A 12,560-nucleotide genomic window follows, 5' to 3' on the forward strand; every position below is an offset into this window, starting at 1 on the left:
GAAGCAGGGCTCTCACCAGCAGTTCGGACCACCCTGGGAGGACTTCAGGACTGAAAACAAAATCTAGAAGTGCCACTAGTGCCAGGGTGTCGGAGGGCAGGCCAGCCTCAGGAGGGAGAGGAAGGCCGTCCCAGGCCAGATGCAAAGTGGGCACATGCACAGAGACAAGGGCTCCATAAGGAACTGTACCTCAAACCCCACAGTGAGACTCCTGGGACTGCTCTGTCCCTATGGCAGCCACTGGCCACAGGACTACTGAGTATGCAAAATGTGATGAGTCCACATTGAAACGTGTGCGTGCAAACTATACACAGGGTTTCAGAGGTAGGCAAAGAAAGAATGCTATGTAGCTCAACGATTTTTATATTGATTATATACTGAGGTGATAATGTTTTGGGTACGGAGGGGTAAATAAAATATATTATTGAAAATAATTGGCCAGGCGCAGTGGCTCATGGATGTAATCCCAGCACTTTGGGAGGCCAAGACGGGTGGGTCACCTGAGGTCAGGAGTTCAAGACCAGCCTGGCCAACATGGTGAAACCCCGTCTCTACTAAAAATACAAAAAAATTAGCTGGGCATGGTGGCTCATGCTTGTAATCCCAGCTACTCAGGAGGCGGAGGTTGCAGTGAACCAAGACCACACCATTGCACTCCAGCCTGGGCAACAAGAACCAAACTCGTCTCAAAAAAAAAAAAAAAAAGGCAGGCACGGTGGCTCATGCCTGTAATCCCAGCACTTTGGGAGGCCAAGGCGGGCGGATCACAAGGTCAGGAGATCAAGACCATCCTGGCTAACACAGTGAAATACTATCTCTACTAAAAATACAAAAACTTAGCCAGGCGTGGTGGCGGGAGACTGTAGTCCCAGCTACTCAGGAGGCTGAGCTTGCAGTGAGCTGAGATCACGCCACCACTACACTCCAGCCTGGGCGACAGAGCGAGACTCCGTCTCAAAAAAAAAAAAAAAAAAAATTTACTTTTTTTCTTTTTTGGTATGAGTTTGGTAAGAAATCTCTACCTTTTAAACATTTTTTAAATGTTGGCTCCCTGGTGTGTGCCTGTGGCAGTTCTCAAGGAAGCAGAGCGGGCAGCCTAAGGATGCAGGCAGCCAGTTGTGTGCCTCTCCTGTATCATCCAGGAAGTGCTACCATGGGTGCACGGGTGACCCTGCCTCATCTGGCACCAACTCAAGTCACCACCCTCCAAGCAGTTCCTGCTACATGGACCCTATTGCAGCTAGACCTGGCCCCCAACTTCCCCACTCCTGTGCTATACCAAATACCAGCGTACTTTTGGTCCAAAGAGGCACAGAGACTTGCTTGCACATAGCAGGCAGCAAGTAAATGTTAGCTATTCACCTGCTAGTCTCTTATGTTGAGAACTCTGGATTCCTAATCCTAAACCCAGCATGGCGGCCCAGTGCAGTGGCTCATGCCCATAGTCCCAACACTTTGGGAGGCTAAGGCAGGAGGATTGCTTGAGGCCAGGAGTTCAAGACCAGTGTGGGCAACATAGGGAGACCTCATCCTTACAAAAAATTTTAAAATATTTTAAAAATTAAAAAATAAACACAGCATGCCTCATGTAACACAGGGGACACACAATTGCTCCAGTGTATCTGCAAAAACAAGGAAGATGGTCCCCAGGACACAGGGATTCACTCTCTTTCTTTAAACCAAAAGTTCTCTCGAAGACCAGAGGTCCTGTTTTTCATCTATTTTTGGAAAGTTTCTCCTATGGCGCTCATTCTCTCTCCATTAAAAAAAATCTGTTATCCATTTCCTTTAGCAATGTTTTCTAGTAAGTAAAGCTGAGAAACTGTCATGCAGCAGAAGAAATAAAGGGGGGAGCCTATCTCCCCTCCCTACCAGCTTGAAACACCTCCAAGAAGCCAGTCAGAAACCAGTCTCCTCACTCCTTGTCCCTAAGGATGTCCCAGGCCTAAGGCCTCCCACAGGGTCCAAAGGTAGAAAAACAAGAGGGTCACCATGGTGTCGGACAGTATGGCTGGAAGTAGCCACCAAGCCAGCCTTCTAAGCCAGATAGGGTAAGTAATGTACATGTGTGTAGGTGTGGCGTGTGCCTGTGTTGGGGAGGGTGTACACAAGTCTAAGCTATTGCTACACAGAGAACAAAATAGAGCAACAGCCACCTTCATAAACCCCACCAGTGTTCCCTGTGTAGTTTGTGACCACAGCAACCCCAAGCATCTAGACTCACAGGCTTTCTGTGGACTGCTCTCAAGAACACACTCAAGCTGGCAGCTTCATGGCCCAAGGGGTCAGTAATAAACACACTCGCCAGATTCTCAATGAACTACTGACCTTAAGTGGAACAACAGCTTCCCCTCTCTGCTACCTAAAACACAGTGTGTGGTCTAGGCAGACCCACTGTGACCCCTTCATGCCCTGCCACTGGCCCTCTGGAAATGAAAGGCTTTGGGATCAACCCAGTCACCAGCAGAGATCCAAGGGGCCCAGGATACTGTCCCCACTGCAACGCCAGCCTCAAAACTCAGGGGCAAAATATAGGGAGGGTGAACCATGGTCTCTCCCCTCATCCTCAGTGGCCTGAATGCCTGGGCTGGAAGCTGCTGGAAATTAATGGGCAGCTTGGGCTAGGGTCCAGTGAGGCAGCCCTGTACTCACCACAGCCAAAAATAACATTCTGCCCAATTCTATCCCATTGTGAAAGCAGCAGACAGCAAGGACACACAAAGAGTAACCTCTATGACCAAGAGCTCCTGGGAGGTCTGGGTCTCATCTTTGCTGTCCCAGGTTTGAGGACACTGTGCAGAGCTCAAAATGTCAGTCAAGCTGAGGTGAGGTTCCTACCCACTGCACTCTCTCTAGGCTCCACCACACATGGGCAGAGGGGCAACTCCACTGTACCCAGAGGGAGTCAACAGGAGCCCCGCCGGGCAGAGGAACAGGATATCAGTCCTAAATACTGTATCCCAGTATTACTGAGTCCCCAAAGGCTCTTAGTGTGACAGTGACCCCCAGTGTCTGGTAACTGATCTCAGGCCCTCTTCTGGCTGATCTCAGAGACAGGAAAGACAATTATTGGTCATGACAAACAGCAGCACCCAACACGAAGCTGCAAAAACTGTCTCCAGAACTTCATAAAATTCACACATGTACTCCTTAGGACAAGGACCCTCCTGACCCCTGACCTCCTGTACCTGTCTTCAGGACCACCAGGTGCGCAGCGTCATCCCGAACATAGGAGACAGCGGCGATGTCATGGATGGGCACCCTGAGGATGATATCCTCCCCGTCCCTCCAGGCCAGCTTGACGTTGTACGCAGACAGGCTGAGCACAGCATCGTGCTCCTGAGTCAAGTGTCCCGGAAGCTGGTGGGCTCTCTGGAAGGAACCACAGGGCGTCAGAAATGCAAACTCAGCTGTCAACCGGCATGGGGTGCTTCTCCTGAGAATATTGTGCTGGCCGATGTCACACATGTGACAAATGCTGAGTGAATAAGGTCAGTGTTATTCCCCTCAGAACAGTGCTTATTCCAGGGACACCAATGTGTTCAAACCATTTGGGAGATTCTTCTGGAACTGCCTTCAGATTCAAACTTACAGCACGTGGTTTGAAATATCTTGAAAATGTAAATTTTGGAAACAGCCCAAAATCACATGGAGCAAGTCTTGAGAATCAAGTTAATGTCCATACTAAGGAACAGTCTTTATGGCCAAGAGCCAAGTGTACCCATAATGTGATGGGACTGGCTTATTCCTCACAGCCACGAGGCCAAGAGTACAGGGACCAAGGGCTGGTGGGGGCTGAGGGCTGGTGCACAGGGTTAAGAGGATAGGGTTACCTTTGCATTGTCTATGAAATGCAGGATTTCAGTCCTACTGGAGGGATTCAGGTATCCTGGTATGGACGTTAACTGACCTAAATACTGAAAGAAAGTGAAGAAAAAAATGCCATGAGAAATGGGAGCTGAGCCAACACCACCATCACTACCGCCGAGAGCACAAACCAAGTGCTTCATACTCAGGCCACCAGGCCCATGGGTCTCCATTCTGGCTCACATGGAGGCCCAACTCTAGGAAGACAGTCCTGGGTTCTTACAGAAATCTCTACTGGCTGAGGACAGTGCTGCCCCATCTCCTACTATTCTACAGTGAAGGTCATCATCAAAAGTCCTGCAATGGGCATCCCAAACCACTAGTACCAAAACTACTAGTTTTGGTAGAATCTGTATTCTAAAACAGGGATGGTCAGTGTTTTCTAGTCACTGCTGGGAAAACTGAAAACAATGGCACCATGCACAACTTCACTAAAAAATAAACTTCCTCAATTGCAAAGGTCAACACAGCTGAGAAATGAGCATAAATAGAGAAATGAAGTGCTATGGTTTCAATGTGTCCCCCAAAAAGCATGTGCTGGAAACTTAGTCCCCACATGCAACAGTGTTAAGGGTGGGGACATTAAGAGGTGATTAGGCCAGGTGCGGTGGCTTACGCCTGTAATCCCAGCACTTTGGGAGGCCAAGGCGGGCAGATCACCTGAGGTTGGGAGTTCGAGACCAGCCTGACCAACATGGAGAAACCCCGTCTCTACTAAAAATACAAAATTAGCTGGACGTGGTGGCACATGCCTGTAATCCCAGCTACTCGGGAGGCTGAGGCAGGAGAATTGCTTGAACCAGGGAGGCGGAGGTTGTGGTGAGCCAAGATTGCGCCATTATACTCCAGCCTGGGCAACAAGAGCAAAACTCCATCTCAAAAAAAAAAAAAAAAGAAAGAAAGAAAGAAAAGAGCTGATTAGGCCATGAGAGCTCTGCCCTTGTGAGCAGATTAATGCTGTTATCCTGGGAGAGGGTTTGTTATCTCAGGAGTAGGTTCCTGATGAAAGGATGAATTTGACCTCCTTCCCTCTCCTGCCTTCCACCTTTCACCCTGGGATAACATAAGATGCAGATGCAGTCCCTCACCAGCTGTGCCCTTCAACCTTAAACCTCCTAGCCTCCAGAATGATACGATTTTTTTTTTTTTGAGACAGGGTCTCATTCTATCACACAGGCTGGGGTGCAGAGGCGTGATCTTGGCTCACTGCAACCTCTGCCTCCCAGGCTCAAAGCAATTGTCCCATCTTAGCCTCCTGAGTAGCTGGGACTACAGGTGTGTGCCACCACGCCTGGCTAATTTTTGTAGAGACAGGGTTTTGCCATGTAGCCCAAGCTGGTCTCGAACTCTTGGACTTAAGCAATCTGCTCACCGCAGCTTTCCAAAGTGCTGGGATGACAGGTGGGAGGCACCATGCCCAGCCTAGAAATTTCTATTCATTATAAATTTCCCAGTCTGTGGTATTTGTTATAGCAGCACAAAATATTTAGTAAACAAGTTTTTTTGGTCACACATGGCCGTGAGGCACTTGGCTTAGCAAACTTCCATAACGCAGGGCCTCAGGTGTAGAAGGCTGTGGGCAGCAGCACTGTACCTGCTGTGCTCCTGCCTGCATCTTACCAACCACCATAACATTTTTAATGTTTCTGTTTTTGAAAACGGGTTGCTGATTCTTCCCAAGAACAGGCTTCTTGCACTCAACATTTCTCAGTTGTTCATTATCTCACACAGTTAAGTTCTCTACTAAAAAAGAATGAAATGGGACTTTCCAATTTCCTGTCCAGCTTGTAAAGGGCTCAGAAGTCATCACTCCCATCCTCACAACAAGAAAGCTGGCAAACTTAAAATCAATGACTGTTCTTAGATCCATCAGATAATTGAGGTCACATGAAAAAACAATAACCCCAAAGATGGAGAGACAGATATGCAATGCTAAGAATCACAGCTCATTGTGGGGCAGAAACCCTAGAGCCAGCATCAGCAGAGAGGAAAGGGGAACTGACAAATGGCAGAGACTGAGCATGGACCAGTATGAGACAAAAACTCCAGGGGAACAGTCACTGGGGAGGTCCCCATACCAGTCTGAGTTTTACCTCCAGGAGCCCCACCAGGCTCTCAGGGTGAGACTGGAGAAACATCTCATACTCTGGTAGGAGGAGGGAAAAATACATCATTTAAAAGTATAACCAGGCCAGGTGTGGTGGCTCATGCCCATAATCCCAGGACTTTGGATGGCCAAGGCAGGAGGTTTCCTTGAGGCCAGGAGTTTGAGACCAGCCTGGGAAACATGGTAAAACCCTATCTCTACAACAAGAACAACAACAGCAACAACAAAATAGTTGGGTATGGCAGTGTGCCTGTGGTGCCAGCTACTCAGGAGGCTGAGGTGGGAGGATCATTTGAGCCCAGGAGGTTGAGGCTGCAGTGAGTCATGATGGTGCCACTGCACTCCAGTTTCCCAACCAACATATAAAGGGCTCAGAGGTTAAAAAAAAAAAAAAAAAAAAAAAAAAAGAAAGAAAGAAAAAGGCATGACGAGAGCATTCTGCTATCCTTAACAAAGGCCTTTCCTCAAGGAAAACTATTTTACCAGAGCCTAACCACCTAGGGGTAAGCAAACACCCAATTCCTGCCTCCTCTATTGTTTATGTCTCTCCTAAGGGGAAGGAAAAAAACAAAACTGAGAAGCACATGTGAAGGCCACGGCCCAGGGACACAGGCTCACTAAAACACTGAGACCTAATCCCAGGACTAGTGAACACTTCCTCTCCCCTGAAAGCTACATCAACAGGACCCCTGTGTAATAACAGGGATGCACACCTATAAGAACTGCAGGCCTCAGACGCTATTTAAGAAGGAATCTTGAAGAAAATCCAAAAACAGTGGAAGACAAAAACAAGGACACACAGGAGATTTTTATCCCCCAGCATCTACAAGGGCAGCAAACAGTAAACATAGCCCAACTCCCAGCCAGACAAACATACCTCACACTAAGGCCTATTAACCTGACGCCTAAGTTCCTCATATCAGAACCAGACTCAGACCTGGTGGAGATTTTGGAACTACCAGATTGGGAATTTAAAACAACTACAATTAATATGGTAATGGCTCTAATGGAAAAAGTAGACATCATGTAAGAACAGATAGGCAGCATAAGCAGAGATGGAAACCCTAAGCAACAATCAGTAGGAAATGCCAGAAAGCAAAAGTCCTGTAATAGCAATGGGGACTGCCTTCGACAGGCTCAAGAGGCTGGACACAGCCAAGGAGAGACTCTCTGAGCTTAAGAATACGTCAACAGAAACTTCCAAACGTGAAAAGCAAAGGGAAAAAAGAATGAAAGAAAGAAAACAGAATATGCAAGAACTGTGAGACAGTTACAAAAGGTGTAACATATGTGCAATGAGGATATCAAGAGAAAGAAAAGAACACAATAACTATCTGGAGTAATGAGAAGTTCCCCAAACTAATGTCAGACACCCACCCACAGATCCAATAAGGTCAGAGAACACGAAATGGTAAAAAGCAGGGAATCTACACTGAGGCAAATCACATCAAACTGCAGAAATCAAAGACAAAAAGAAAATCAGAAAGGAAGATTATCTCTTTGCAGAAATCTAGGAATTTTTTCCACAGGAAAACAACATCCTACCTATAAAATGGCAAGAACAAGAGTGACACTGGATTTCTCTTCAGGAACCATCCAAGCAAGAAGAGAGAGGAGGGAACTATTTGATTCTGTATCCAGTGAAATTATCCTTCAAAAGTGAAAGAGAAATGAAGATTTTTCTCAGAAAAATAAAAACTCAGGGATTTAACATTTCAAGAAAAGTTAAAAGAACTTTTTCAGAGAGAATGAAAATGATTTGGTCAGAAACTGATCTATGTAAAGAAGGGGAAAAGCATCAGAGAATAAATAAATGTAGGTAAAATTAATCTTTTATTTTTCTTATTTTAATTGCTCTAACACATTAACAGTTTGTTCAAAATAAAATTTGTGTATTGGGTGACTGTAGCCTAAGGATAAATGAAATAAATGACAGCAATGTTATAAGCGGTGGGAGGACTGCATTGGGAATACTTGGTTACAAGGTATTTGCACTACCTGTGAAGCAGCACAGCATTATTTGAAAGTGGATTTTGATTAGTTGTGAATGTATATTGCAAACCCTAAGGCAAACACTAAAATAAATATATATATATACACACACACACACATTTTTGAGACAAGGTCTTGCTCTGTCGCCCAGGCTGGAGTGCAGTGGCACGATCACAGCTCACTGCAGCCTCAACCTCCCAGGCTGAAGCGATCCTCCCACCAGTAGGTGAGACTACAGGCACATGCCACCAGGCCCAGCCAATTTTTGTATTTTTTGTAGAGACAGATGGGGTTTTGCCATGTTGCCCAGGCTGCTCTCGAACTCCTGAGCTCAATCCATCCGCCCACCTCGGCCTTCAAAAGTGCTGGGAATACAGGCATGAGCCACCGCACCCAGCCTGTATTTTTTGTTTTTTCTTTCTTGCTTTTTTTTTTTTTTTTTTTAACAGACAGGGTTTCGCCACATTGCCTAGGCTAGTCTCAAACTCCTGGGCTCAAGTGATCCTCCTGCCTTGGCCTCCCAAAGTGCTGGGACTACAGGCATGAGCCACCATGCCTGGCCAAAAGTTTTAAACAAAAAATTAGCAAATTGAATCCAATAATGTATTAATAATTATACACCACGACCACGCAGGATTTATCCCAGGTGTGCAAGGCTGATTCAATGTTCAAATATCAATTGTTATAGCAGGGGCGGTGGCTCATGCCTACAATCCCAGCATTTTGGGAGGCCAAGATGGGTGGATCACCTGAGGTCAGGAGTTCAAGACTAGTGTGGCCAACATGGTGAAACCCCGTCTCTACTAAAAAAGAGAAAATTAGGCTGGTCATGGTAGCTCACACCTATAATCCCAGCACTTTGAGAGGCCAAGGCAGGTGGATCACCTGAGGTCAGGAGTTTGAGACCAGCCTGGCCAACATGGCAAAACCCCGTTTACACTAAAAATACAAAAAAAAAAAAATTAGCTGGGCGTGGTGGCAGGCGCCTGTAATCCCAGCTACTCGGGAGGCTGAGGCAGGAGAATCACTTGAAGCTGGGAGGCAGAGGTTGCAGTGAGCTGAGACTATGCCACTGTACTCCAGCCTGGGCAACAAAAGTAAAACTGTGTCTCGGGAAGAAAAAAAAAAAGAAAGAAAGAAAATTAGCTGGGCATGGTGGCACATGCCTGTAATCCCAGCTACTCAGGAGGCTGAGGCAAGAGAATCACTTGAACTCAGGAGACGAAGGTTGCAGTGAGCCACGATCGCGCCACTGCATTCCAGCCTGGGTGACAGAACAAAACTCTGTCTCAAAAAAAAAAAAAAAAAAAAATTGTAATCCATCACATCAACTGGCTAAAGAAAAATCATATGATCGTATCAATAGATGTAGAAAAAGCATTTGACAAATCTGACACCCATACATGACAAAAACTCTCAGCAAACCAGGAATAGAGACTTCCTGAACTAATTAAAAACATCTATTTATGAAGCTGGAAACCATCATTCTCAGCAAACTATCGCAAGGACAAAAAACCAAACACCGCATGTTCTCACTCATAGGTGGGAATTGAACAATGAGAACACATGGACACAGGAAGGGGAACATCACACACCAGGGCCTGTTGTGGCATGGGGGAGGGGGGGATAGCATTAGGAGATATACCTAATGCTAAATGACGAGTTAATGGGTGCAGCACACCAATATGGCACATGTATACAGATGTAACAAACCTGCACGGTGTGCACATGTACCCTAAAACTTAAAGTATAATAATAATTAAAAAAAAACACCCTAAAGCAAACATCATACTTAATGGCAAAAAAGTTAGATACCTTCCCCCTAAGATCAGGAACATCATTTAACATCATATAGAAGTCTCAGCTAATGCAATGATGCAAGAGAAGGAAGCAAAAAGTATAAAGGTTGGGAAACTGTCTTTGCTGACAGATGACCTCTCTGACTGGGAACCAAGCAAGGAGGTCACTCTGGAGATTTCCGAATCCAAGCAACGTAAACACGGTGACATGAGTCAGTCTACCTGCTGCAGCAGCCTTCTCACTGGATGAAGCAGGAAATAGGCAGAAGAGTAACTGGCTGAAGCACACTCAGGGCACGCTGGCAAATACAAGTTCATCTTGGGCTTAGTCAGATGGGCAACCTAAACTTCAGAACTGCGTGTGCTGGGCAGCTCCATAAGGAAATGTATAGTTATTCCAAGAAGTTTTATATTTCATAAGGTGAGGATGGAAGTGGGGAGGGAAGAATGCAAAAGTATGTATTGGCTTCCCCAATCTCTATAGTGCTGGTAAGACCCTTCTGATAATTAGAGCAGTTTCAGAACAAATAAGCAGCACATCCAAGTACTGGCTCATCATTAGCTTGTCATCAGTGAACATTTTGGAATGTTTCCACAGACCTGCCCTTAGCTGAGGCCTTTCCATCCTCTTCCTATCTACTCATATAAACCAAATGTAGACACTTGCTTACATTTATCAGTAATAAATTTCAACTATTTTCATACTTCCTGATTTCAAAACTTACTACACCACCACAGTCATGGAAAGAGTGTGATATAAAGACAGACACAGACCAATGGACTGGAAGAGAGAGCCCAAGGCCAGGCACGGTGGCTCACACCTGTAATCCTAGCACTTTGGGAGGCCGAGGCAGGTGGATCACGAGGTCAGTATATCAAGACCATCCTGGCCAACATGGTGAAACCCTGTCTCTACTAACAATACAAAACTTAGCCGGGTGTGGCGGCGCACACCTGTAGTCCCAGCTACTGGGGAGGCTGAGGCAGGGGAGCTGCTTGAACCCAAAAGGCAGAGGCTGCAGTGAGTCAAGATCATGCCACTGCACTCCAGCCTGGGTGACAGAGTGAGACTCCATCTAAAAAGAAAGAAAGAAAGAAAGGAAGGAAGGAAGGAAGGAAGGAAGGAAGGAAGGAAGGAAGGAAGGAAGGAAGGAAGGAAGGAAGGAAAAAGAGAGCCCAAGAAAGAAAGAAAGAAAGAAAGAAAGAAAGAAAGAAAGAAAGAAAGGAAGGAAGGAAGGAAGGAAGGAAGGAAGGAAGGAAGGAGGAAAGAAAGAAAAAGAAAAGAGAGCCCAAGAAAGACCCTTGCATATATGGTCAGATTATTTTCAACAAGGGTGCCATGATGGGCATTCAATGGGGAAAGGACAGTCTTTTCAACAAATGGTGCTGGGAAAACTGGATATCCACAGGCAAAAGAATGAAGTTTAGATCCTTACCTAACAATATTTACAAAGATTAACTCAAAATGGGTCAAATATATAAATGTAAGACCTAAAACTATAAAATTCTTAGAAGAAAACACAGGAAAAGCTTCATGACACTGGATTTGTCAGTGATTTCTTGGATATCACACCAAAAGCACAGGCAACAAAAGAAAAACAAATCTGGACTTCACCAAAATTAAAAACTTTTGTGTGCCAAAGAATACAATCAACAAGGTGAAAAAACCCACAATATGGGAGAAAATGTTTCCAATCATATCTGAGTACGGGAGAAAATGTTTCCAATCATATCTGATAAGGGATTAATATCTAAAATATATAAAGAAGTCCTAGAACTCAACAACCAAAAACCAAATAACCCAGTTAAAAACTGGGCAAATGACTTGACATTTCTCTAAAGATACACGGATGGCCAATAAGCCAAGCACGAGAAAAGATTTTCAACATCAACAGTTATTAGGGAAATGCAAATCAAAACCGTAATGAAATACCACTTCACACCCACTAGGATGGCTACTTTTTTCTTTTACTAGTGACAGGGGTGGTGTCTCACTATGTTGCCTAGGCTGGTCTTGAACTCCTGAGCTCAACTGTTCCTCCTGCCTCGGCCTCCCAAAGTGCTAGGATTACAGGCGTGAGCCACCACACCTGGCCTAGATGGCTATTTAAAAAAGGGAAAATTACAATTGTTGGCAAAGATATGGAGATATTGAAACCCTGTGCATTACTGGTAGGAATGTAAAATGACACTCCTGTGAAAAGCAATATGGTGGTTCCTCAAAAAATTAAACACGGAATTAGCATATGATTCAGTAATTCCACTTCTGGGTATATATACAAAAGAAATAAAAGCAGGGGCTTGAAAAGACATTTGTACACCCATGTTCATAGCAGCATGATTCATAATCAACTAAAGCAAAAAACAACTCAAATGTTCATTGACAGATAAATGAACAAAATGTGATCTATACATACAACGAAATAATATTCAGCCTTAAAAGCAACGGAAATGTTGACATATGCTACAACATGGAAGAACCTTGAGGGCACTGTGCTAAGTGAAATAAGCCAGTCACAAAAGGGCAAATATTGTATGATTCCACTTACATAAGATACCTAGAGTAGTCAAATCATAGAGACAAAAAGTAAAGCAGTGGTTGCCAGGGGCTGTGGGAGGGGGATGGAGAGGCATTGTCTAACAGGAACATGGTTTCAGTAAGGGCTGGTGGGAAGTTCTGGAGATGGATAGTGCTGATGGTTGCACAACAATGTGAATTGATTTTATGCCATTGAACTCTACACTTCAAAATTATTAAGATAGTAAATCTTTTTTTTTTTTTTTGAGATGGAGTC

The 12,560-nt window shown here is 45.0% G+C and overlaps 1 protein-coding gene across 9 annotated transcripts in view; it reads right to left on the reverse strand.

Moving 5' to 3' along the window:
• CCM2 (CCM2 scaffold protein) overlaps window positions 1-12,560 on the reverse strand; it is a 79,691-nt gene that overhangs the window by 8,597 nt on the left and 58,534 nt on the right. For 7 of the 9 annotated variants that reach the window (XM_055293231.2, XM_063608961.1, XM_055293228.2 and 4 more), the window contains 2 exons: window positions 3,834-3,917; window positions 3,189-3,372 (listed from right to left, as the gene is read on the reverse strand). In XM_055293231.2, coding sequence (XP_055149206.1) covers window positions 3,189-3,372; window positions 3,834-3,917 — 268 coding nt within the window. The remainder of the gene's footprint in view (window positions 1-3,188; window positions 3,373-3,833; window positions 3,918-12,560) is intronic. The other 2 variants (XM_063608959.1, XM_063608960.1) reach the window with 1 other exon arrangement.

This window comes from Symphalangus syndactylus, chromosome 9 (genome assembly GCF_028878055.3).
Source record: "Symphalangus syndactylus isolate Jambi chromosome 9, NHGRI_mSymSyn1-v2.1_pri, whole genome shotgun sequence".
Classification (NCBI taxonomy): domain Eukaryota; kingdom Metazoa; phylum Chordata; class Mammalia; order Primates; family Hylobatidae; genus Symphalangus; species Symphalangus syndactylus.